The 26,175-nt window shown below is 40.4% G+C and overlaps 1 protein-coding gene across 1 annotated transcript in view; it reads right to left on the minus strand.

Moving 5' to 3' along the window:
• sema3c (sema domain, immunoglobulin domain (Ig), short basic domain, secreted, (semaphorin) 3C) overlaps nt 1-15,780 on the minus strand; it is a 47,917-nt gene extending 32,137 nt beyond the window's left edge. Inside the window, exons 1-2 of the mRNA XM_017302905.1 lie at nt 15,672-15,780; nt 11,545-11,716 (exon numbers count right to left, since the gene is read on the minus strand). Coding sequence (XP_017158394.1) covers nt 11,545-11,635 — 91 coding nt within the window. The 5' untranslated portion in view covers nt 11,636-11,716; nt 15,672-15,780. The remainder of the gene's footprint in view (nt 1-11,544; nt 11,717-15,671) is intronic.
• Nucleotides 15,781-26,175: the final 10,395 nt, after the last annotated feature.

Raw genomic sequence — 26,175 nt, forward strand, 5'->3', positions numbered from 1 at the left:
CACAACTCTGGAAAAGATTAAGAGACCACTGATCTCTGTTTCTTTGATTTTAATTTTTATAGGTATATATCTGAGTAAAATGAACATTGTTTTGTGTTTTTATTCTATGGACTTGTGACATCATGTCTCTTATTTGCAGAAAAAGAAATGGTCAAAATATTGAAAAAGATGTGCTTTCAAACCTGAAATAATGCAAAGAAAACAAGTTAATATTCATTTAGAGACAACAATATTAATGTTTTAACTTAGGAAGAGTTCATAAATCTAGGTTTGGTGGAATAACCCGGAGGTTTTTTTTTTCCAGAGCTGCATTTGTTCATATATTGCAAATAAACTCCTGGCCACCCCCCAATCCCCCCAACTCAGAGTTTACACTCGCACATGAAAATGGCTGCAAACACATGCGCAGTTATGCAACTGTACATCTTTGAAAAGCATACGTGGGGCCTCCTGCACAACCAACTTGATTGCATCAAGTGGTTTCTGAAAGGTAAGTCAACAACAAAACTCGTCTTTTCTAGCAGCCATTGTACAGTGCATACAGTGATAAAGCCAGCTGACCTAACGTGTTGGAGCTCAGGTTGGGTTGCTAGGTAACGGACTGGGCTCTGCAGGGGTTAACAGGCTGGGGTTGCCGTCATAGGGGTTGAAATTGACATTTTGTTTTTCATTTTTGTGTCAACAGGCTACAGTGAAATCATGGTCCTTTGTTTATTGATCATACCATCAGAACGCCACACTGGCCATGTTTTAATCAACATTTACTTTAGAGTTCAAGAAATCTTTAAAAGCAAAGCAAAAACACTGGAAAGAAAGTTTCATGCAGTCCAGGTTTAGGTTTTTAAATCAGAGTCAATGTGCGAAAATATCAATAAAAGATGTTTTGCACCATGTTTAGCTTAAGATAGCTTCCATCTGTAGCTCTAGGTTTTTGTCTTCCCCACCAAAAACAATGTTGCGCAATAACTCGAGCCAGACAAAGAGCATTTCATGTAAAACAGACAGAACCGATCCAGAACATTCCACCAGGGAAACAAATTGTTCTTGCAGGGGTGTGGTGACTTCTCGACATTATGGCGACTCTGTTTCGTTTCCTCATTGAAGGGGGGAATCAGAGACTTCATGCTCTCTTGTGAGGGTGGGAGGCGAGTTGAGCGTGACTCTGGGATGAGATGCAGCAGGGGTGTGTCCGCTCAAAAAGAGCCAAACGGAGACCCTGCAGAGTCTGCGTGCCGTTGGATCTGGTATCTCTCTGCCTTCAGCCTCGTGCAAACACATGAGTCACTCCCACTGCTGCAGCATTATAGTCCAGAACTGAAAGTTCAGCTGGCCAGATGGAGCACCTGCTCTGACGGAGAGACAGCGGGGCGCTGTAAACAACCAAGACTTTCCGGGTTCGCACAGTACACCCAATCCGTGTGTTTACAGAATATCTCCCAGCTCATAACCTCAGGCTGAGTCTGACTAATCTGGCCAGGTGTTGGGGTCCAATTGCACCCCAAGACCTCGTTGTAGCAGTTTTATTTATGAGATTTCCTGAATGCTGCGTTTAAATAGGCTGTAGTTTTTGTTTGCGCTGCGTGTTTGGGGATAAAAAGGAATTTTCAGGAGTACGTGACGCTCGTTAGTTTGGTTTATTTGCATTCCTCGGGGTTGAGGTCACTCCCTAGAGGAAAGACTGTCAAAAATTAACGAGGAATTGCTGTAAACTGTCTTGTTTTGTTAGGCGTGGATTAGCAGAGGATAGTGACAATAAAATTACACTCTTGAGCTAATTTCCCGTTTTAAAAAAAAAGTCAAATTGATGAAGACGGAGTGAGAAAAGAAGGACAATAAGAAGAGAAGAGAAAAAGCCAGGCTTAAGGTTGACAGCTGGTGGGTTTTGTATTATGCATGCTGGCAGGTGGGCCTTGTACCTCCCTACGGACCTCACAGCAGTCTCCTGTGTCTTGCCTTTGATTATGAGCTTTGACCCATAATATCCTATTGGCTCCATGGCAGACAGGTTGTGATGCAATCCAATCGGATCAGCATGGTGGACGGTGCAGCTAGCGGAAAAGGGCAAGTTGGTGACGGGAGAATTGAGAGTTCAGCTGAGTTGAAGCTCCACAAAAGCCTTTTGTTTCGCCAAGATACTGCAGAGGTCATCCAATTTGGAACAACAGATTGCTGTTTCAGCTGCAGATGAGGTCATATCAGAACTTACTGCTCACTTGTTGGTAGGCATCATCAGATCAGAAGGGCTTAAAGGGACAGTTGACTGTTGAATCTATGTTTAATTGGCTAAATTATCAGAGAGCTGCAATTTTAAGCCACCCTTGGCATTTTATCTCAGCCAGAGATGCTCAAGAGTCATTTTGCAAAGTCAAGTCTCAAGTCTTTTAGGGGCAAATACAAGAGAAGTCTCAAATATTTAGGTCAAAGTCCAAGTCAAGTCTCGGATTTTAAACTTGACTTGGCGTTTTCTCTCAAAAAATGGAGAGACAAGTCCAAACTGACTCTCGTCTTTGAGGAAGATCCAAATCCCAAATTTTACAAACCAAGTCCAAGTCAAGGTTCAAGTCTTTTAGCGGCAAGTCCAAGCAAAGTCTTGGTTATTTCCAGCCAAGTCTGAGTCAAGTCTAAGTTTTTCTTAGAGAAAACTTCAAGTCAAGTTTAAAACCTGAGACACAAGTCCAAGTCAAGGTTCAGGTCTGTCACTTCAAGTCCAAGTCAAACCTAATTTCTTTCAGGAAAAACTCCAAATAAAGTTTAAAATCTGAGAGACAAGTCTATGCCAGGTCTCAAGTCTTTCAGGAATACGTCAAAGTCAAGTCTTTATAACTCAAGACTTGACTTCAAGTCAAGGTTGAAGTCAGGGAGTTTTTCTTTCAGGGAAAAACTCCAAATCAATTTTCAAATCTGAGACAAGTCCAAGTTAACTCTCACATCTTTGAAGAAGAAGATTTTAAATGGCAAGTCCTCGTCAAGGCTGAAGTAATTCACAAGTCCGAGCCAAACCTAATTTCTTTCAGGAAAAGCTCTAAATCAAGTTTTAAGTCTAAGTAAAGTCTAAGTCAAGTCTCGAGTCTTTATTCTAAAACCAAGTCACGTTTCAGTTCTCTGTGGCCCGACATGGGGTGAAAAGTCCAAGAAAAGTCACCACATCTCAGTGAAATGACTAAAACGAACATTTTCTCATCAAATGCATGAAGTAAGAACATCTAAAACAATTCCAACTGTCTGTAAACTGTGAGGAAAACCTTCTCTGGGTGGAAGGGTGAATTGGCCAACAGAGCTTGGCATCCCACAGACTTAAAAAGGAGCATTCTTTTCTTTTTGTCTCGAGACTGTGGTGAAAAAGCACGGGACGCAAAACCAAAACATGTGGCTCTGACAAGGAGGGGACCTGTCATTATGTGCCTGTTTGTATGGGAACAATTAAGTGCAGAAGAGACTTCAGCGCTCACTTCTCTGTGTTTTTTCTTCGTGATTACACATGATATCCAAGTGAGGAAATGCGACAGCCACAAAGAGGCTCCTTTCAGTGTGTTCTGTCAGGCTTGGCTCCAAAAATGGCTTGCATGATCAAATAACAGAGTCGGACAGCAGTAAACAAGGCTGCCATGGTTCTGGTTTGGGATCCCCAAACAAACACTGGTTTGTTGTAATGTAGCATTGTAAAATATTAGAGATTCGCAGCGGCTGGAAAATATGTGGGATCTTCATGGGCGATGCAAATGTGGGTCTGGAAATTTTGGCAGCCAGGCCCAAATGAGCGAGTTGGAGTCACTTCAGCATTGAAGGAATCTTCTGGAGGGACATAATTATTAGTGTAAAACTGGAGGTTTCAGCGTTTCTCTTCCGCTTTAGTTTGAGATCCTTCCTGTCCACAACATTCAAGTTCTCATCGGCATACACAAGTACCTTTAAATTGATCAAAAATGGATTAAGCTGCACGGATAGTTTTGAAGCTAACTTTTTAAGGCCTATTTCAAAGTGTGGAAACACACCAATTTCTACAAAAGTCACGTTTTGGGAAAATAATCAACAGCTGGGTGTTTTACTACTGGCGAAACGGACAAGATAGGAAGAAGTAGGATGATTGTTTTATCGGACAGGAACGTGTTGAATCCAAAGTTCTTCTGTAAAATCGCAACTATAATTTCCCCTAAACGCTGCTGCTTACTGTAATAGTGTGGAAAAATGTGTTCTTGAATAACTCAGTACATTTATTTAACAAAGAACATCAGACACGAACTAAAAGAAAAAGCACAGTACCGTCATGTCCTCTGCAATATCGTCGTATTCACTCTTACTCTTCTTATCGTTTCTAATTTAGCTCTTGTCGACGGCTCCACCTGGTGGCATGGAGTGATATAACACTACATAACACAAGGGGGAAACAAGCCGCCGACGTCTCCTCTGATTGGCTGATGTGATGAGTTATAAATATATATTCATATATATATATAATTATGAATATATTTAATGAAACTGCTTACATTCACCACTGTAATGGTTTTTCATGACATATCAAGAACCAAGCTTATTCCCATGTTTTTTTAAATTTCTTAATTTGTGGAAACACTGCAATTGTGAAATTGTGTTTTTTCAACATTAGCAGTAAACAGTAAGAAAAGCGCACATTCGTAATGAAAAGGCAGCTGGTGTCAGCTTGGTTGGGTAGTTAAAAACAGTAAAGGATCCCCATGCAGACCACTTTGAGTGTCCTTAGTAAATCTGGTCTTCATCAGTTGCCTGCATGCATTAACTCTGAGCTAATTAGGCTTGTTCTTCATATACTTGAAGTGGTACCTGTTATGTGGTTGTTAGGGGCAGCTGGTGGGAGAATCCCCATTCACCAAATGGTAAAGGAGCTTATACCGCCCCACTGCAATTCGTCTCTCCACACAAGACAATGAGAGCTTCAGACTCGGTTTCAAATACTGTTGCTCTTTGTCTGACCTGCTGGTTTAAGAGCTCTTCAGTTCACTTCTGGATGGCTGCACTTATGGAAAAGAAGTGCAGACCACTACGCCTACTGTGCCAATAAAAGTCTGTGTCCAGGCAACTGGCGGGCAGCTTGTTGCGATGAAAAATGAGCGCAGCCAGAACCTTTGGCCATCATCTCTTGTTTGAGACTTGCCCTGGCGGCACACTGTAATAACTGCTGCGGTATTTATGCAGCAAAGGGAAAGCTAAGGTGTCGACCACCCACGTTGCGTGGCATCGGCTGACAGAGTCGTCCGATTGTCTGTCCAACAGGCCTGTTGTGCATTCTCAGCACTTAAAATTCAGCCAGCGTGCATAAATGTGCAGTAATGTCAGAAGCCAGAGCTCACTCAGTCGGCATAAGCTTATTATCAACTGCCTCTATCAATCCCATGGCTGTTGCCTGACAATTATTTATATGCAGACATTTATAATGGGAATCATGTGTCTGGAGCAAATGCTTTAGTTCTGACAGCCATGTTTCCAAAGCAGACGCTAAATCCACGTATGAGAATGAGGAGCATTGTGCAGAGTGATTTTATCCAGCGCTAACGTCAACAGCAGGGTTCACTGCTAGCCAAACCTGTTAAGGATATGGCTAATATTCCCCCAGCAAGCTTTGAAACTGGAGATGACCTTCAGACCAAGATGCTGCCCCAGCAGCTAGTTTGCATTCCTGACGCCCCAATTAGCACCTGGCTTTGCCTTTCCATGCCGCTGGCAGTCAGGCGAACTCACACTGTCAACCACTGGGCTTTTAGCCGGCGACCTCTCCCCTACACACATCAGCTTCTGGTTTCTCCGCTCAGCCAGCAGACGGTAAATCTCCGGGATTTTACTGTCGCAGAGGCTCTCGTGGAGACTGTCACAGCAAGGGAAGACTTTCAGGAGACACGGGTCAGAGGACTTTCACTGCTGATGTATTTATTACCCACAGAGGACAAGGAAATGCTTAACCAGGTGGAACTGTCTTCGCCCAGAATTTGATCTAATTTATATGAAAAGGTCTCCCTCAGTTCTTACAATTTCAGTATCTTAGAAATAATACACCTGTTAAATATTCACGGTCACGGTATTGACTCTTTGCAGCTACGTCACTTGCGTAGCGCCACACAACATACTGAACGTTGCATCACACCATCGTGTGTCAAAACTTTTGAAAAGTTGGCCTATTCTGACTGCAAACCCCCATGCCGAATCAATCCTGTTCAGAAGGCGTCAAAGTCTTTGCCAAAACTGAACAGGGACAGAGACAGACTCCTACTAACATCCATGCTGCATAACTTAATCAGATATGAAGACTTTCTACGACAGGAGCATATGCCAACGCATGGGGAACAAACGGTCACGCTCCATTTCTCTACAAGGTTTCTGATTCCACTGCGTCAGCTTGGCAAGACCAAACATTCCTCGTATTCACAGAGCGTCACTGATTTTACTTTACAGGCTTCATTAAGCTCAAAAGCAGAGGGCGAAGAAGCTACTGTGCAGGCTTTATGTAAACCAAGGGCAGTAAGCCACACCGAGCGGTTAGGAGAAGCGTCAGCGTTTACCTTTGATTTTTGAGAAAGTAGCGCTTGGCACATTGTCTGTTTATTAACAATCTTTTTAGATGGATGTCCATAAGAGAGAAGAAGTCAAACATCTCGGATGAAAAGCTTACGAACAATTAGTGGGGGGTTTAGTTGAAGAAAAACACACTTTTAGTGACTGAGTGGAGAGTTTTACATCTCATTGTAGTCAGATTCTGAACCGTCACACACTTTTTAGTCAAGTTTACCAACTTTCCTGCATTCCTACAGCATTCCTACATGAAGGAGAGACAGAAGCCAGACGACTCGGCCGCTGCGTATGAATTATGAAGGATAACTGGTTGTAGTAATGAGTCATGAAAGGAAACCGGTGCATCCGCTCCCACATTGAGTTGATCTCCATGCCAAAGCCATGTGGTTCACGCCGGACCGAACGAGCGCTCGTTAAACCACGGAGCTCGTTTTAATCAATCACTCCAAAAAGCTCAGCATGCCAACATCAGCATCAACCGCAGAAACGTCAGAGCAGACCTGCTCGGTCCTCAGCTGGCCTGATTTCGCTGGTTGGCACGGCCACTGTGTACGTCTCCTGGTTCGCTTTGTATTGAATTTGAGAGTTTGCCAGAACGAGGCTGTTGATGAGGTTAAATGATGCTGATCGTAAACAGACCAACGAGCCATCTGTCAATGTGAGGGACGGATGGGAGACCCGGCAACGCTCCTGGCAACGGCTGATTCGGCTTCATATACAGTAGCAGAACAAATAAACATCAAATGAAACGTTTTCACTGGGAGATTCATTTCCTCCACTGTGTTCGATTCACAGTTTGACATGTGGGAATAATCTGTACTGCTGCTTGCATGTGTTGTGAATTATTATTATTGTACATAAAACAACTTAATAGCTGCACCATGCAGATGTTTTACACCAAGTTCAACTTTTGAAAACTTTCGAAATGGTTCACAGGGGATTTACAGGTTTGTCTTTGGATTTTGGCTTCTTGTCCCTGATTTTTAGGCACATTGAGAATAGTTTGGTTAAAATGCGACAAGTGGGAAAGTGGGAAATATCAAAGACTTCTTCAGTAATTTCTCTGTTAAACGATAATTTTGATTTGAGACAATTTTCAAGTAATATATTGATAAAACTACGCGCAATCAAAACCATGGATTAAAATCATCAGAATGGAAATTATGAAGTTCTTTTCAATTTATAATGCGATTTAATTGATTAATTGTTTATTACGACAGGCTTAGTAAAAACTTGATTAAATTTGCCAAACTGGGTTATAAATGGCATTTTTTTTCATAAATGTAACTAAAAAAGGTAACATGCTGTATTTTTGTAGCAAGAAATAATGGTTTAATTGCCAAAATGTTGAACATAAATCTCTGTTTTTATTTTTCTGTCCTGCAAAAAACACATTTGGACTTCAGATATTTACTATTAATGGCATCAGAATATAATATTTGAAAAAATTCTACGTAAACGCCACTGAATTGAGTGTTTCCTAAATCCTAATTAAGTCAGAATAGCTAGCAGCATAATCACAAAAGGCAGACAGTATCCTGAAAGTTGTTGGATTCATTTCCAAAAACTGTAATTATATTTCTTATTACACGCTCATTACGCCTCAGAAACGGCATCAAACTGCCATAAAACTCACCAGAATAGATGCTGAGAAAGAAGTGACATTTAAAGCCCCTGTGGAGGGGTAATTATGTTTTATCACACTGGGCATCCCTTAAATAGGTTTGCCTCTCGGCTGGATCTGTGTTTATTGTCCGAGGCCCGGCAGAGAAAGGCACCACTTTACGGTTTATTATTTGGGGTAGCAGTGTTTTGCGCTGTTTATTATGCGGTTTTAATTGCGGTTTGGCTGCTTTCTTTCGCCTCTTCCAATAGAGCGAAAGGAATGCCGGAGGCTGCAGCTTCCCTGCAGGACGTTGGGGTACGCTGGGAGTCCCGTTGACCCGCTTTTACCCCTGGATTGAGTTTCGGCAATGACAGAGGAATATTTAAGGTCCACAGTATGGATTTATTTTCTCGGATTAGTTTGTTCCGGCTTGAAAAAGTGAGCAGATCCCATGTGGGATTTCAGGAATCCCGTCAAATTGTTGACCCTTTTAACTCCCAGCAGGTGCCAAACCGCCGTCACCTCCCATCTAACACTTTCCCAGTCCGACACTCAAAGTCTCACCGAATTACTCCCTCCGATGTTTGTCTAAGAAACGAACCTCCTCCTTCATCCCGAGGGGTCTCCCTACATATGGTGCTCCACCTTTGCCAAACTCATTCCTTCGCCTCTGCGATGATTTCTGACTCCAAAACAAAGCGGCATCCCCTGGTTCTTCCCCCGATGAGCTAAATCGAAGCAGGAATGTGAACTCGCACCTGATGTTGGCCTTTAAAGCTTAAGTAAACATCCTCATTTTGACTTGTTCCCTGCTGCTCTCATCCAAAAAATTACCCCAAAAGGATCAACTGATAAATTTAAAACAAGGAAATGCATGTTGTGCAGATACACGGCCATTAAAAACAAACGGCAGAGCTTGTTGATGAGTTATCTACCGGTAAGGAAAATAAACGCAATTCAATCCACGTTCAGAAAGCAAACGGAAACCAGCCCTGGCATTTTAAAAGGTCGATTAGAGACTCAAACGACGCAGAAGCAGTGCAACCAAGCTTGGGGAAAGTATTAGCACCACTTTTACACTTTAAGTTACATCACAACCACAACTTGAATGTATTTTAATTGATAGCTCAACAGAAAGTAGGTCAATCCAGTCGTGATTTTTCTGAAAAATACATGTATTTGTGTTCAGGCTGCTTTCTTTTGATACCCCTAATTAGAATCAAATGCAATCTATTGACTCCCAAAATATCTTAACAGCACTCCACCTGTTTGTGATTTAATCTCTGCTCCAAATCAAAAGATTATCTAATTATACATTAAAGGGAACAAACAATTTAATGAAGGCCAGCGAACATAGCAGACCGGTCAGGAGGAGAGGAAGTTTGAACATGACAAGGAACCATTTCATTGTATCCTCTGGAAACCTGACTGACCATAAGTTTATGGGCTATAAAAAACATGCTAATTACAATTTATAAACAAAAACATTCTTAGATAATGACATTTTAGTCTGGTCAGTTTTTGGGCTCCTTTCAGAATGAGCCATTTTTGGGTCTTTGTCACTTTAAATGCAAGCAAGCTGCTGCTAGCTGCTCTCTACAACTCAACATTTACACTCCTACATCAAAGAAAAGATGCAAACAGATGCGCAATTATGACACCATAGATCTTTGAAAAGCAGAAGTGGAGCCTTCTGCACAACAAACAAGAACACAGCGTGTTGTTTCTGGATGGCAAGTCAACAACAAAACACTTGTCTTTTCCAGCAGCCATTGTACAGCGGTAAAACCAGCTGATCAAACGTGCTGGAGCTCATCTGGGGTTGCTAGGTAACACGGTTGCTAGGTGAGGGGCACTGCCTGCTGAATGCATCAAATGTTTCATTTTTCAGGCACCAATAAACATCAACTTCTTGCCAAAAACTGTAGCTTTTTTTTTTTTTTAACTTTAGCACTTGGGTTGTTTTTAGAAACAGTAGAAACTCAAATGGACGTAAAAATAAAACATGCAAAATGTGAATTTTTCACAATGCATCATCTTTACAGCAATAAAAAGTGTTTTCATTTACTTTTTAACACACTTTGCGAGTTTTCTGCCTGGTTACTGTTAATAACTGCCACTAACTCAACAGAGCATCAAGCTGTGTTAAGGACTGTTTACGTTCCGATCCAAACGAGTCCAAATTAGACAGAAATGTGTCTGTAAACGCTGCATTGAAAACAAAAACCTCAAAAACTTTCCTAGTTGTACTAAACAGCTGCCTGTTTAGTCCATGATCTACGCAGTGAGTAATAAAAAGTCACTTTTACCAACATAAATAAGCACAAATATTGTAAATTAGTACCACAAACACTTTGATTTTTATTGCAAAATAAAAAAATAAAAGAAAATCACAAAAATTATCACGATGTCCTGGAGGGACTGAAAAGATGTCCAATAATAATATTGATAGTTTAACAGTTTGTGAACTGGTTTCATCAATACATTCTTACACAACCGGCCCTTTAAGAGCATCCATCATCTTGATTTGGTCCAAAACTAAAATGAGAGACATCATGAGTTTAAATAATCTAGTCAAGCACAAACCGAAATATTAGTAAAAAATTTATTTTAATAAATATCCTCTATCAAGTCTGAATGAGTATAAGACATTTTTAAAAGAAAAATGGACAAAATATCAGTGGTCAGATGTTGGAAAACGGTATAAAAACGTTTGCAGTGCTCTGTATATCCTTCGTTTTCAGTCATTTGCTTCCAGTTTTCTGTTGTATTAAACTTGTAGGACAAGCTATGAGCCGCTTACTGGTGTTGGACTCAAGGCTGGTTTACGTTTGGAATGAAAACATAAGCAGAGCAGCCGGAGAGCATGGAGGGAAAAGAAAGAAAGTTAGCAGGCCCAGCATGGAGGAACCACAGCAGAGACTCAGCTTCATACAGCAGCGCTTTGCTAACCGAGAGCAGAAACCCGATTCACCGACAGCCTCTTGGTTCTGGATTATCCACAGTGAAGCAAATCAAACATCTACTTCCTCACTTCCAGAAGGACGTGAGCGTCAGACCCTTTCATCTAGATGGATTCAAACCAACATGCTCCGGTTTCAAGGAAATTTCATTAAAATTTCAAGAACATAATCTTGTGTCAAACCTAAAGAATCAGAACCAGAGGCAGCAGCAGAGCAGGGAGCTGCGATTAAAGCTTAACTTGGAACAGATTCTGGGAGGTTCTGACGAGCGGCACCGCTTCCCTCAGAGGTCGTGGATTCGGTCGACAACAAGACAAAAGGAAGGACAGAGTTTGGCTCCAAGTCACGAGTCAAAGACAGGACTTTGATCAGAAAACCAACTTTAAACCTGACATTTTTTACCTCTACGCTGATGATAAACTAGTTTATTTCTCTTACCTCCAAAGGAGAGAAAAACTCTCGGCACCGGCTGATGGAGGCCGGAAACAGAGCTGATGAAGAAGAGGAGAGCAAGGAGGGAAAGCGCCATCGCTGACCCGGCCGACCCCTCAGGTCTGCCGACGTCTTCACCTCTCAGAGAACGACCCGCCACCGCCGCCTGCAGGAGAGGCTTCACAGAGGACAACAGGTCTGAGAAAACGATTCAATTACGCACAATATTCTCAAAAAACATGTTTATATAGCACCAATTGTGACAAAAACTAATATTTTCAAATAAAAAAAACAACAATATGTAATAAAGTGTGTGAATGTCTGATTTAACTGTATAAGCAAACAGAAAAGTAAATCCAAAACATCTAATTGCAGTTGAAAATGTATTTTCCCCCAATCAATAAATCATAAATTAACTCAAATCAACACTCAATTGACCTGACTGACGACATGAAGCAGCAGTTTGTCATTAAACTGCAGCATGTTGTACATTTTTATCAAAAGTACTTCCTGAAAGGGTCAAGGGTCAGCTCTAGAGAAAGTCTATTTAGAAGTTGCAGGGGGAAGAAAGGCTGTTTGGACTTTAAAGGTTCCTGACCGCTGGTTCACCAGAACGGCCGATAAAACAAAACAAATCAGAGACATTTATAGCAAACTGACCATTTTAACCGTTCCTGGTGTGCACTGGACAGACACATTTAACCAAAAACCCAGAGTAGAACATCACGTCACTGACTTCACCCTGCTCCACATGCACCTCGGTTAAATATGGATGAGGCAAATCTGCACAAAAAAGAAAACCAGCTGAGGAAGCGCTCCAGATGCAACTTGTTTCTTCTCCATAACTGGACAAGAGCAGCTCAATTATTGATGGCTGCAGGTACTTCTCTGCTCTGTGCTGCGCTGTGCTGTGGGCCGTTATCTCCTGCAGTGCATAACTCTCGACTTGCAGAAAGAATCGTCTGCTTTATGCGCCCCAGCTAGCTGCTACAGCACCTGTGCTGTACAAACCCACGCTGCACCGGTGACCTTCCTGCATGCAACAAACAAGAAACATGCATTATTTACCGCTAGTCTGAATCTCTGATCTCATGACTTATGAATGTGTGGTAAAAAAATAATGACACGAGGAAAGAAAAGTACACGAATGCAATGAAAATTTTAGTTTGGGGGTGTTGTGTACAAATAGGCTGAGGGGTGTGTGTTTGCGTAGCGAAGTGAAGGATGATTGATGGAGAGGCGGAGTGGAGTTTAACTGTTCAGGTGCAACATATGGAAAACTGATGAGGAATGAGATCCTTTTGGCTCGACTTGAGAGCAGTAAAGCAGCACGGGGCGCATTAAGACTGCTGCAGGGCTTACAGTGCAGCCACACACACACACACACACACACACACACACACACACACACACACACACACACACACACACACACACACACACACACACACACACACACNACACACACACACACACACACACACACACACACACACACACACACACACGCACACACGCACACACACACACACACTGTGAGTACCTACCCAACGCACAGCTTAGTGCTTCCCCAAAACTCAGCCATCTTTGTTTATGCATTTTGAGATGTAACTGTGTGACTGTATAAAAGTGCATGCTATCAGCAATAGTTTCATTTACCAAAGTTATCAAATTGGCCATAATCATCATCATTGGTTACTGATTTTATGATAAATATACAAATATTAACCCTTTCATGCATGAATTATGATCCTTTGTGTCAGGATTTTTGCCCCATTTTTTTGTTTTGATTTTCTTAAGGCATAATAAAGATGGGAAAAAAATGTTATTTTTATTTTTTAGGTGATCAATTGTAATTTCTCCAATTACAAAGTTGCTATTTTAAAAATACATCAGTATTGTTGCTCTTTAGGGGTTTTCTGATGTCATAATATTGTTTTTTTTTTTACCTGCAAGAGTCGTCTACAGCAGGAGGAGGAACCGGGTCGGATGGTTGCTTTTTTGTCTGTCGGCCATGTTGGATTTAAAAAAAATTATTTTTTGCATTTGCAGCTGATGGCCAGTAGTTGATAGTGTGTTTTATGATGCATTAGTGTCCACTTCAGTGGTCTGTGTGCATTTATAACATAAAAATCCACAAGAAGCTCAAGAAAATGGCTTTTAGAAAGCTGCCACTGTAGTGACCACTATGCATGAAAGAGTTAAGGACATATCTTTGCTGAAAAGTTACTAAAAAGTAAGTTAATTTTGTCTTATTTCACGTGCAATAAGATGTTTTGAGTTAAATATAATTGTGCTTTTCCAGAGACCAACAGAAATCAGAGAAAGTGAAAGCTGGACAGGCTGATTACTGAATCAGGAGCAGGTGGTTGATTAGAAACACGGTGCAGCTGTGACAGATAACCAAAGCTGAGCTGAGCAGATGGGAGAAACCAAACACTAAACCAAAGTTCCAGATATTAGAATGGGGAGCAGCATCCCTGAGTCCAACAGTGACAGTATGGAAAACAAAGCAGACATGCAGGATTCACCTGTCAGGCTTCGAAACAATGCAACAGCATCCACAAAACCTGCGTCTTCAAACTGCATCGACAGCCTCAACTCTACTAATACTGCAAATTAGATTAGTTTTTAGTGCAAATGTCTGAAACAAGACAAAATGTTAGTTTTGTCTTCAGATACTTGCATTAAAAACTAGACAAAAAAAATCCTTCAGATTTTGTGTTTCTGCATGTTTGCTCATTAGTACTTGTCTGGTTTTTAGCGCAAATCTTTTAGTCCACTTGAAATAAGACAAAACTAACAACTTTTCAGCAAGATATAGGAACTTATTTTAAGTAAATTCTTCGATATTGATGGAAAAGTACATGAAATCTGGTAAAAATGTCTTATAAGTAAAATAGCTGCCAGTGGACAAGTATATTTTCATCAAAATTAAAGAACTATTGACTAAATCTTGCTGAGAAGTTAGTTTGGTGTTGCTTCATGCTTGCAGTAGAACCCAGACTGTGTTTTTGCAGCGGAAGGCGTTCATGTTGGATGTTAGACGTAAAGCGATCCTCTGGACTGCCGAGCCTGGCTGACACCTACCACTCCCTGCTTGCTCAGAGAGACGGTGATCTCCCAGCGAGAGCGTCTGGCACTGAACTCACAGCTGCTCAACTCATCATGGTGGGAGTTCATCTCCCGAGCGCCCGGTGACGTCCCGCCGGCTCCAGTTCAGACACTTTCACCTCCCATCAGCAGGCATGAATGAAGGCGCCGCCGATAGAAGCTGCATTACGGTTTTGAGCAAAGATAATAAATACTCCAATTAATTTTGCAGAGCCAAAAAAACTCCGGTGCGAGTCGGCCAGGAATCTCTGCAGCGTCAATTAGACGTCTGTGCACAGAGGAGATTGCTGCTGCGATGGATGTTGTGTTTTCTCTGGAGGGTGGTGATAATTGTGTTTGTTATCTTCTGTCCTTGGCTTTCGGCCCGATGAGTTTTCCATCAGAGGAGCCGCTCATAAACCCACATTGTGGAGGACAAATTCCTTTTCAGAATAAATCTTTGTGTCCAGGGATCCCATCTGCTCCCAGTTATGTTTTTTATACAATTCAGGGCATCCCCCCCCCCATTCCCCCCCACATTCCGGCTTTTTGTGCATGAAGAATTGAACTTTGAGTGGTAAACAAGTTGCTCTGTGTCCCGGCTCCAACAGGACAGCGCGTGTTCATACCACACCCTGTCAGTCAGCCGTCAGTGGGGTTGTTGCAGCCGCACGCGCCTGTAAACTCATGACTGAGCAGCAGCTGCGGTTATAGAGTCAAGCTTTATTTCATACCAACTGATTAGGGAATAAAAGCTGTAAAGGTTTGCTGAAATGTCTGCAGAAGACCTTTACAAAGGTCACGATTGTGTGGCCAAGCAGTGAGTCATTCTGGAAAATCCTGCTGCGTTTAAATATGAAACAGGACCCCGATGTTTAAAAGCAGCACAAAGTGATTCTATCTCCGTCAGATTAAGTTTTATTTCCCAGTGGTGGGACTCTGCACCTGTTCGCCCGCCAACTTCCCTCTGCATCCAGCAGGAAACGACGCACCGCAGAGCAGAAGCCCTCAGAGTAAAAGGTCCAGGAAGAGGGACTCACCTGCCAGGGAAGAGCCTGTCCCAACCGCAGAGAGGAAGCCCACCAAACGAGACCCCAGCTTCTCCAGAAACTCCTCGCCTCAAGTCTCCAACGGTGGCAGGAAGAAATCCATCCAAGTGCTCACAGAGCAGGTTCGACTGAGCCAGAACAGGACAGAGGAGAGGAACGAGGGAGGAGGAGGAGAATGAAGAGACGAGTGAGCCGGTGTCCTATTACACTCTCCGCTCATGGACCCCTCCTCCTGTTCTCCCCTTTTCCTCCTCCTTTCCTCCCTCCCTCCTTCCTTCCTTCCTTAGAGATCAGAGAAGGACCCAAACCTCAGAGTGATGGAGAGGCATCACAGGTCACAGGCATCCATCTCTGCTTTTAATCTGAAAAACCGTCAAAAAAATCATCTGGTTTTATTCAAATTCTAATTTATGATCTGCTTTTCTGTCGATCAAGTTAAAGCGCATTTCAGCAGCAGGACAAGGAGAAAAACACAAAGTTACAAAGTTATTAAAAACACTTTGAACCTACAGAACATTTGGGTGAGTGCTGTCGCCAAAACCAAACACATTAAATATGTTGGCCAATGTTTCATCTTCATTTCTGGTATCTTATGATGTATTGAAAAGTCTGTTTGGTAAAACCAGGTTTTTTAATCCACAATTTAAAGCTGATATTATTGCTACGCCGGTATTATGTTTTCCAGAATCAGTTTATAGCACAATCAGTATCAGTTGTTAAAAGGAAAAAAAGCTGTATATATGAAATATGACTTCAAAGAAATTTTACAAAGTAATTTAATGCCTTTAAATTGGGCCACTGTCTCTTTAAGAAACTTTTGTTCTTTCTGAAACTTTCTGGTTCCTCTGCTAATCTGTTAAAGTTTTTACCAGTGTTGTAGCGAGAAGCAGCTCGTATAATTAGAGTTTGCTAATTGCTGCTGGCTAGTCTGAAGGACCTCAGAGGAGGAGCTTCGTCCTCAGAGGCGGGGCTAGGTCCACTCAGGCACTGAATGGTTGCCATGGAGATTAAAGGATTTCCCAAACACGTATTAAAGAATCAAAGCATCTCTCCAGGTATGTTTTTGATGAGGGAACAACATGATTAACATGATGTGAAGCTCAAAAAAGTCGACTTTAGATAATAAAATGCCGCTTTTTGACATTATTAGCGTATCAAAAAAAGTGTTGCGCACATTTGTGATGAAAACGCAGCTGCGGCCACCATGTTTGAGTCCAGTATTAAAGAGTTAAGAAGTCTCCCTTTGGAAGAAGCTTTATAATTTATAAGAAGGCAAACGATCACACTAGCTTGCGCATGTTAAAGATTATGGATGAACATTACAGGAGTTGGTGTCTCGGCTCCAAACGGAGACATTTTGCTTCCCTCATGCATTCTTTCTTAAACCAGAGTTTTAATTTGAAAGGTTTTCCCCTCAGAGGAAGGATGGATTTCATGACTGGAATAAATAAAATGGATTTTTTTGTTTTGGCTCCATTGTGGTTTTCATGGTGAAAGAGAAACGCTGAATGCATCTCGAAGTGTGGAGGAGAGATCCTGGAAAAAAAACACACGGCTAGAGCAAACTTACAGTTAGCATATTTTCTGTGAATGAGCTCACCGAGGAGACCTTGCTCAGCGATACAGAGTAAGGAAACCAGGCCAAACCTGCGGCGGCTTTCGCTTTTGTGGATTCAGCTGAAGCAGAACCGCTGCAAACCAAAATGACCTCCATCCATATTTCCATAAAATCAAAAGCTGTCTGCAGATTTTCCTTCTTCACGGTGTGTGCATGCAGGTATAAGCCAGGATTTGGGAGCTTATTTTTTTTGTTTGTTTTTTTTTTGTTGCAACATTAGCTTTCAGGGAAATTTTGTGTCATTTGTGGAAAATAAAGCAGTAAAAAAAAACAAAAACCTCACCAGGTCTCTAATGAAAGTGTCTGACAGCCAGAAAAAAAATGAAGCTGAAGGAGGAGGAAAGAGGGGATCACTGGTGGCTCAGACAGGAGGAAATAATTACCCCTCTCCTGCACAAAGGAGCCAGATTTACGCCTCTCCAATTAAAGTGTCAGGATGGGACCACTGGAGCGACGGCGGCGTTTTCATTGGTACGTGAAACCTCGATTGCTTTATCCTCATAGGTGGAGAAGGAGAAGAAAGGAACGAGTGCAAAATTGAGATCAAGCGTATCCTTTACAGCCCCCATGACTCAAACTGGGCTGTGAGTTAATTTAATGAGAGCGCTGAGGTAACGGACTCAGGTGCATCCAGACATAAAGCACAGCTACTCAGACAGTTAGCCTTCATTTGGCTACAAGTTTCAGGGTTTTACTCTCAAACAATCTGTGTGGGTTCATGGATTTTGAGTTTGCAAAGCGTGAAATTCTGCTCCTAATTAATCTCCTTCCCATCCACACGCGCGCGCGTCCCTTTGAAGGAGCTGCCCCTCGTTAGCAACGCAGATGTTACGCATTTGTCACAAGGAAGCCAACAGTCAGAGGAAGGCCTCCCTCCTGCAAAGCTGACCGTTTCACAAGCAGTTTAACAACTTAAATATCAACAACAGATTGCATTTCATTGAAATGTGTCTATGCTGCTGCAGAAACATGCTTTTTTTTGGTTTTTGGAGCAGTGGGATCGGGAGCCGTCGACGGCCGAGAGGCAAACAGTTCCCCGAAAAAGGTCACTGATTCTTTGCAACCAAGAGACACAAGACCACCATGGATACAAAGGCACTATAGCAACCATCAAATGTATTATTTTTGGTTTTTATGGGAGCCAGAATATTGTAAATACTGTGAAAAACATGCACTGCAAAACCCCCAAATCTTACAAACTATTTATTGGTCGTTTTCCGAAAGCAAATATCTCGGTACACGAATTAAAACAAAACTTAAAAGTAACTTTACAGCAAGAACTAACTTCAAAAATACAAATACGTCTTAGTGCAAACATCTTATCCCTCTCAAAATAAAACAGAACTAACTTACAAGTAGCTTTACAGCAAGATATAGACGCTTGTTCAGAGTCAATAATACCTTAAAGTCCTGGTTCAACTGGCAGATTATTTAAATCATACATGAAATAATCTCCAAAAAGAATTAGTACTTTTTAAAATCAATAAGTTATTAATAAGTTACCGTATTTTTGTCTAGTCTTCTGCAATATTTGCACCAGAAACTAGACGATAAATACTTGGTGAGATTTTGGTTTTGTAGTGTAGGATCTTGTTTTAACCCCAGAGATTAGGATGGATTAAAAGTGGCACATTTTAGCCTCCAGTCAACAACCATCAGATTTTGCCACTGCTGAGATCGGGTCACGGATGTAACAGGAAACCCAGACAATCATCTCCCCAGCGGCGTTTTCACCTTGGCTCAGAAGCCCAAGGCGTTCTCAGGTCAACTAGCAGGAAGTTCTGGTTTTTTTGGGCCAGAACCTCCAAAAAAAAAAACAAAAAAAAAAACGGATTGTGTTCAGATGCTTGGTACTGAAGTGGCTCCGTAGAAAACGGACGTAATCAACTTCGTTTCAGATGCACCAGGACGTCTTCAGCTCCATCTGGAACAGGATGCAGAGATAATTTAACTCCCAGAGGAAGAATTCCACTTTCTGCAAGTTGACAAATTTCATCCTCAATCTGCAAATAATTCCTGTAAATTTAGATTGAGTCAGATTAACGGTCAGGGGCGTCAGACTCATTTTCGTTTTGGGTCAAATCAAGATCATGGATGCTCTTAAAGGGCCGGTTGTGCCAGAATGTGTTGATAAAACCGGATCACAAACTGTTGAAATAAGAATTAATTCTTAAAATTAAATATTACTGAACATATTTTCAGTCCCTCCAGGATTTTGTGATACTTTTCACGATATTTTGCAGTGTTTCTGGTACTAATTTGGACATATTTGCAATATCCATGTTGGTAAATGTGACTTTTTATGACTCGCTCTACAGATTATGGATTATATTCTGACACCAATTAAAGATGAGGCATCTGTTTAGTACAAATAAAAACATTTTTGACAAATTTTGAAAGAAATCTTCAATACAGTTATGTCTTGGCGCAAAAAAAAAAAAGTGGGGATTTGTTGATTTTTGTGAATTTCCACAATAACTGGAGGAACTGATTGATGTAATTTGGTATTAAACAGATAAAAACTGCATTGATTTGATTGGTAACATAATATTTAGTGTTTAGTCTATAATCTAGAGGGCCACATGAAAAGTTATTTGAGTTTTTCAGGTCAATTTTCCCACCGTTTTCTGTGCAGTAGGTTCCACTTTGCACTCAGACAAGCCGACAGACTCTGTTGTATTCGTGGTCGTCTTGCTTTTCAATCAATCAATCAAATTTTATTTGTATAGCACATTTCGGCAGCAAGGCATTTCAAAGTGCTTTACATAATTAAAATAAAAACAGAAATAAACAGTGAGAAAGAGATTAAAAATAAATAAATAAATAAAAATAAAACAAACAACAAAAAACATTACATCATTAAAACGTCGAAAAGAAAGAAAAAGAAATTAAAAACATTAAAGACATAAAAACATGGAAGACATCAAAACCCGCACTCTAACCCTAATTTAGCCATAAGCAACTCTAAACAGGTGGGTTTTAAGTTGAGATTTAAAAGCACCCAGTGTTTCAGCTGTTTTACATTCTCTCTCCTTATGAAGAAAAGCAAAAGCTTGTGGACGGGGCAGAGCTCACTTCATTGTTCCCTAATTTAGTTTTCCCTGATTCCTGCCTTCCGGTGCCAGACGACGACGGTTTTCTTTCCCGTTTCATCCGCAAAGCGAGATCATTCACGCCTGATGTCCGTGTTTAACAACAAGACCACCCGGGACTAAAACGGAAAACTCGCTCCAGATTTCCAGCTTTCTCCGGTCGTACGGGTTCTGGTTGATGACTTCAGACACTAAGCAGTGGAGGAGGGAAGGCAGGGAGATTTCCTCTGAGCTGTTTTGACACCAAGCGCGACTCCAGGAGAAGTTCTCACCTCTTCCTTTACAGGGTGGCGAAACCCCTCATGGTTAAGGATGCTGCCTTCATCGGATCTGCTCTTTGGGGCCCCGGCAGCTAATTAGCGATCCCATTATTCACGTCTCTGTCTTTTGTTTTGCTCACTTTCAAAAGCGAACAGAAACGTCAGACAGAATATGTCGACGGCTCAGGTGGGACGAGTCTGAACTCCAAGCGGCCGCCTTAAAGCGGAGAAGTAATGAGGGTTTTTCCCCACACTTGCAAAAAAAATGGCGTCATAGCGATCATTTCGAGGTTCAGTGATTTTTATTGCCAATTTATTTACAGAAGTTATTTGTTTAAATAGCAAAAATTACAGAAGTACTTATGATTTCAAACAAATGTGAATGTTGGTGTAAAACTTTGGAAAGTTTGGAAAAAAGACTCTACTATAAACCTATTGAACGTCTTTTCAGTCCCTTCAGGGTTTTGTGATTTTTTGCAATAAAAAGTGTTTGTGGAACTAATTTGGAAATATTTGCGCTTATTTATGACGGTAAATGCGACTTTCTATGTTTTTCCGTATAGATCATGGATTATAATCTGACATCGATTAAAGCTGAGGCAGCTGTTTAGTACAAGAAAGAAAGTTTTTGACAATTTGAGAAAAATCTGCAATAAACTTCCAATTTGCTGTTTTTGTGTGAATTTCCACAATAACTGGAGGAAATGTTTGATATATTTGATCAGTAAACAGATATAAACTGCATCGATTAGATTGATTTAGATTTAGAATCTAGAGGGCCACATAAAAAGCTGCGGCGGGCCGGATTTGGCCCACAGGCCTCGAGTTTGACACCTGAACTCGACATCCTGCCTTTTCCTTTTGGGCTTTTTTTCCTTTACACTGAACTGGATTAAAGGTGCAAAAATAGTAGTTTGATCAATAAAACAAACGGATCATTGTGACTTTCTGGTTCTGGTTCTGGTCGGTCCCACTTCCCCTCAGCAGCCGTGCAACATGAGAAACAGTCTGAGCCTGAAATCATGACACACTGTGCGTCTTCACATCTATAACTTTATTTGACCTATAAACTTAATTTGCTGAATTTTACAGAGGCTGTTCTGGTAATTGTGGTTTTCTAGTAATTGTGGTTTTGAGCAGAAGCTTTTATGAGCTTACAGTTTACTGGTTTCTGCAACGAGACTCCAGAAAACGTCAAACTGGGATAAAACGGCTCCGATGTGGACGTCGTCCTCCTAAATCATGGGAATCTCTTTAGAGAACTGGAAGATCGTGTCGAGGAATTTTGCTTTCCTAAGAAAAGGTTTGAAGAGGGGAAAAGGCTTGTGACGGTTTGTTAGTGGTTAATTAAAGCCGTTTTTATGACCGACGGTCGCCTGGAGCCGTCTTTACGGTATGCGAGACATTTCTTAAAGAGTCAGCAAATCATGAAGGGAATTTCACATCCATCCAATCCAAAACATTTCACAGTTTCTTGCAGTAGCATTTCTGTTTGCACAAATAAAAAACGCAAGACAAAAAAAAAAAAAAGGTCACAGGTCACCTCAGCTACACTCTAAAAAGTGTATTTGGGCTGCAGTTCATCTTATGGACTTATTTACACTAATTTCACTTAATTCTTTTGATTTTGCTATGACAACTTACTTTTTGTGTTCATTTAACTCAAATCTTACAAATCTTTAACTTAAAGGAACTTTTCACTTTGACTTTACTTAAAACAATTGAGTTCAGTCCTAAGTTTTTATAACTTAATTCATTAGCGGGTTTTTAACATGACAAATTTAAGTCACTTTTACTCAAATCATTTATTTTCTTCTAGTAAACATTTAAAATCTCTTTGATTTAATTCTACAGAAATTCAACTCAAACTTTGAAATAGTTCCAAACTAAATTTTAATACTCTTTTTACAGTGTCCTCTAAATACACAAATCTTTTCCTTAAATGACCTTTTTACTTTTAAACATACTTAATAAATGTGTTAAAAATAAATTAACAAATTGAGTTGGATTATTATGATATATTGAATTGGTTAAACTTAATAAATTCAGTTGGATGAATTTAATTTAATTGCTTGTTACCTACAGAAGCATTTCAATTAAGTTGGTTCAACCATTTTCTTTTTAGAGTGTGACATTAAGAAACAAAGAATAAAAGTCAAAGAGTAAAAGTAACGCATCGTTTGAGGATATCAATTTTAAACGTTTTCTTAAAGAACGATGAAAGAGCTGGTAATAAAGAGGCTCAAAACGTACGGAAAGCTGTCAATATTCTGCTTATGTTGAAAAAACTGCAATTAAAAAAATCACTTGAATAAGTTTGTTCACGTCATAAAAGAAACTAAATGTTGCGCCGTCATCTCCTCATCACTTCCTGTCTTCCTTGAAGTTTTTTCCAGTGGCAACATGGTTGATCATGTGATGCAGGAAAACTGTTTCCATGGCAGCTTTGTGAAATAAACTAATTTACAGCCAAAAAACCCCAAAACATTTCTGTTAACCAAAAAACAATATTTTTGAAATGTCAAAGAGATGCAGATGATGTCTTGTTGAATAAGTGTGAATATCAGAATACGCAGCAAACATTTGTAGTTAAATGTACAAACTTATACATAAAATTAAAAGTTCACGTATAGTCAGTCTGTTGTGTTTTGTAAAACAAGGAGCACTTGAAAAATGTACTATTTTAAAAATAAAAGACGATGGTTCTCCACTATCCTCTCTTTAATTAGGCAAACTGTCATTATTATACCATCATCATAATCATATTAGCTGAAAATATTCTCAATATTATTGATAATTTCTGGGAAATTTGTTATTGCGACAGTCCTACTTCTGCATACGATTATCTATTTGAGAAATAAACAAGGTTTGTGTCGATGAACTTCACAAACTTATGCATCTTTCAGATGGCAGCTGTGGAATTCCTCTGCTTTCCTCCTGAATCTGTCGGCCTGGAGGTGATGCGATTCAGGGAGCCGTTTCAAAACGTTGCTCAGAGTCTGTGGGAGGCTGATCACTGCAGGACGATGGAAACCAGGACACGTTGTTGGACGAGTGCAGGCAGCAGCAGCTGCTGGGGAGGAGAGAACTGGAAGCCATTCTTGGAGCTGTAAAGATGTAAGAACAATTGAATTTCGAAGGCTTTTTGCCACACAAGCTCATCTCAGGGAAAGTTTACCCCCTTAAACCATTGCTTTTAGGTAATTAAAGTCCTAGTGAAAGGTGAGCGGAAGTTCAGGATGTTTTAGGTAAACGCATCGTAGCTGCAGACTCTGCAGGTCATCAAACGTGTCCCCAAAAAGCAAAGTGTTTACAGATAAAAGCTGAAGCGAAGTGGGTTTGACGACTGGAGCTGGTTCTGCAGCATTAATCACTGAAGAAAAGCATCAAGCAGCGTAAAAAGGTTTCCTCCAATTCCTCCAACATCGCCAGCCGAGCCGGCTGTTCATCATTCCCCCCGTTTATCATCAACACGTCTTCCTGAAGGACGTTTCAATTACTAAATGCATCAGAGCAACGGGGGCTTGTCATAAAGAAGCATGGCACATAATGTCAAAGTGTGATTTTAGTAAATGTTATTAGTTATTAGCGTAAAGGACAGCTGCAGGTTTTAAGAGTCTGGATGTCGACATGTTGAAGGCGGCCATTTTTTTTTCAAGTCAGATCAAAAACATTCGTACTCGTTGGTTCTTTAGCTACGTTTTTGTCTTTGATTTCTGTTCAAAATTCAACAAGCAAGTTAGTTCAGTTGATAAATGAAGTTTTTAACCACCTGCAGGTTTTAGCAGAGGTGAAATCTTATGTTTGATTTTAGGCTTTTGAAGGAATTATCCATGATTTCATTGCATCATAATTGGATTATTAGATCTGAACACAGTCTGGATTATTTTAAATCACTTCTCAAAACTTAGTTTTAATCATTGGCATTTAACCTGCAACTTTTCTGCTTATTTTATTTACTTGCTACTCTTATTTTTGTGTATTATTTTTTCTCTTTTCATCATTGTATTCTATGGTGTTATTGTTTTTATGCAGCACTCGTTACATCTGTTTTTAAAGTGTAAATAAATCAGACATTGACAAAAATAACCTTCAGATTTGATCAGATTCACTCAGACGCACAAAATGTGCAGGTTTACAATCGTAAATATTCACAGTATATTTTGACGTAATGGACAAAAATGTTGCATTTCATACAACAAGACAAAGCAAAAAGATTCTAGATTTCGTTGATCAATGTTGAAAATTATGCTTAAATCTAAAATTAAATGAGTAATGTGTGATTGGAAGAAAAATTACACATTACAGTAGAAAAAATAATTAAAAAATAACTTTAGTGTTGCCTTAACCTTTAGTTAAACTCACAGAAGTGTCTCTGATTTTCTCCATGACAAGAAACTTTGATGTTCCTGCAGCAGGAGAAAATCTAATAAAGATTGGGAAGATAAATCTAATAAAAAACAGGAGCAGATTGTTTGCATGAAGCAGATTCCACCCAGAAAAAAACCCGTCATGGTTTACATGATGAGAGTTAAGCATATGGAGTCGAGATGGAAAAAACAGAAAGCTGCCTGAGGCCGAGGTGATTCTGTTGACCGGTTTCATCTGCTGCTTCAAATCTTCTCTCCAGGAATTTCAATCAGGCAGAGAGGAGAGGTTTCTCTCCCCGGAGCGAAAAGGTCACTCAATATTTGCGACTCTGTTCGATTTGCTTGATGCTTGATATGCATCCGCTCGGCGCTCGCAGGTTTATTTCAATTCTCACTGGTCCGGATTGTCCGATTGAGCCTTCGTTAGGGGTCAAAGGTCAGCTGTCTTTCACCGATTCACCGTGTCAATCACAGGATGGTCTCTGTAAAACGTAGACGGTGCAGATTTTCTGCCGTCGCAGCGATTCGTCCCACGAGTCGAAATTAAAAATCTATTCAAGATCTGAACATTTTTAGAAAAACAAATGACACAATTGTTGACATTAACAGAAATAAACGTTTTGTGTTCAGTTAATAAATCAACTTTTCAAAACTGTTTGAATGTGATTAGAAGTACTTGACATGTTTCTGTCTTGAGACTAAATGTAAATACCTGTCATTGTTGCAATGTAAACACCTTAAAGTGGCCTGAAGGCGTCTTTTCTCAATCATTTTAAACACCAGCAGACAGATTAACGCCACATTTTTCAACAATAGGGGGTGTTTGAATTGTCCCAATGGATGGACACCCAAAAAAGCTTAAAACGTGCTGCTTTTGACCACCGGAGACCTTGAGATTAATGTCGAAGTTATCAAAGGGGACACTTTAAAAAAAGAATTCAGACTTTAAACTCAAAATTCTGACTTTTATTTTTTAAGAATTCTAAGAAGTCAGAATCAAAAGTCATTTCTGAGGAAAACAATCTGAGAAGATCTGAGGAAAACACTTCAGAATGTCTAGAAAAAATGTCTGGAAAAAAAGTCAAAATTCTGAGGAAAAAAAAGTCAAAATTCTGAGAAAAAAAGTCAAAATTCTGAGAAAAAAAGTCAAAATTC

This window comes from Poecilia reticulata, linkage group LG23 (genome assembly GCF_000633615.1).
Source record: "Poecilia reticulata strain Guanapo linkage group LG23, Guppy_female_1.0+MT, whole genome shotgun sequence".
In the NCBI taxonomy this organism is placed as follows: domain Eukaryota; kingdom Metazoa; phylum Chordata; class Actinopteri; order Cyprinodontiformes; family Poeciliidae; genus Poecilia; species Poecilia reticulata.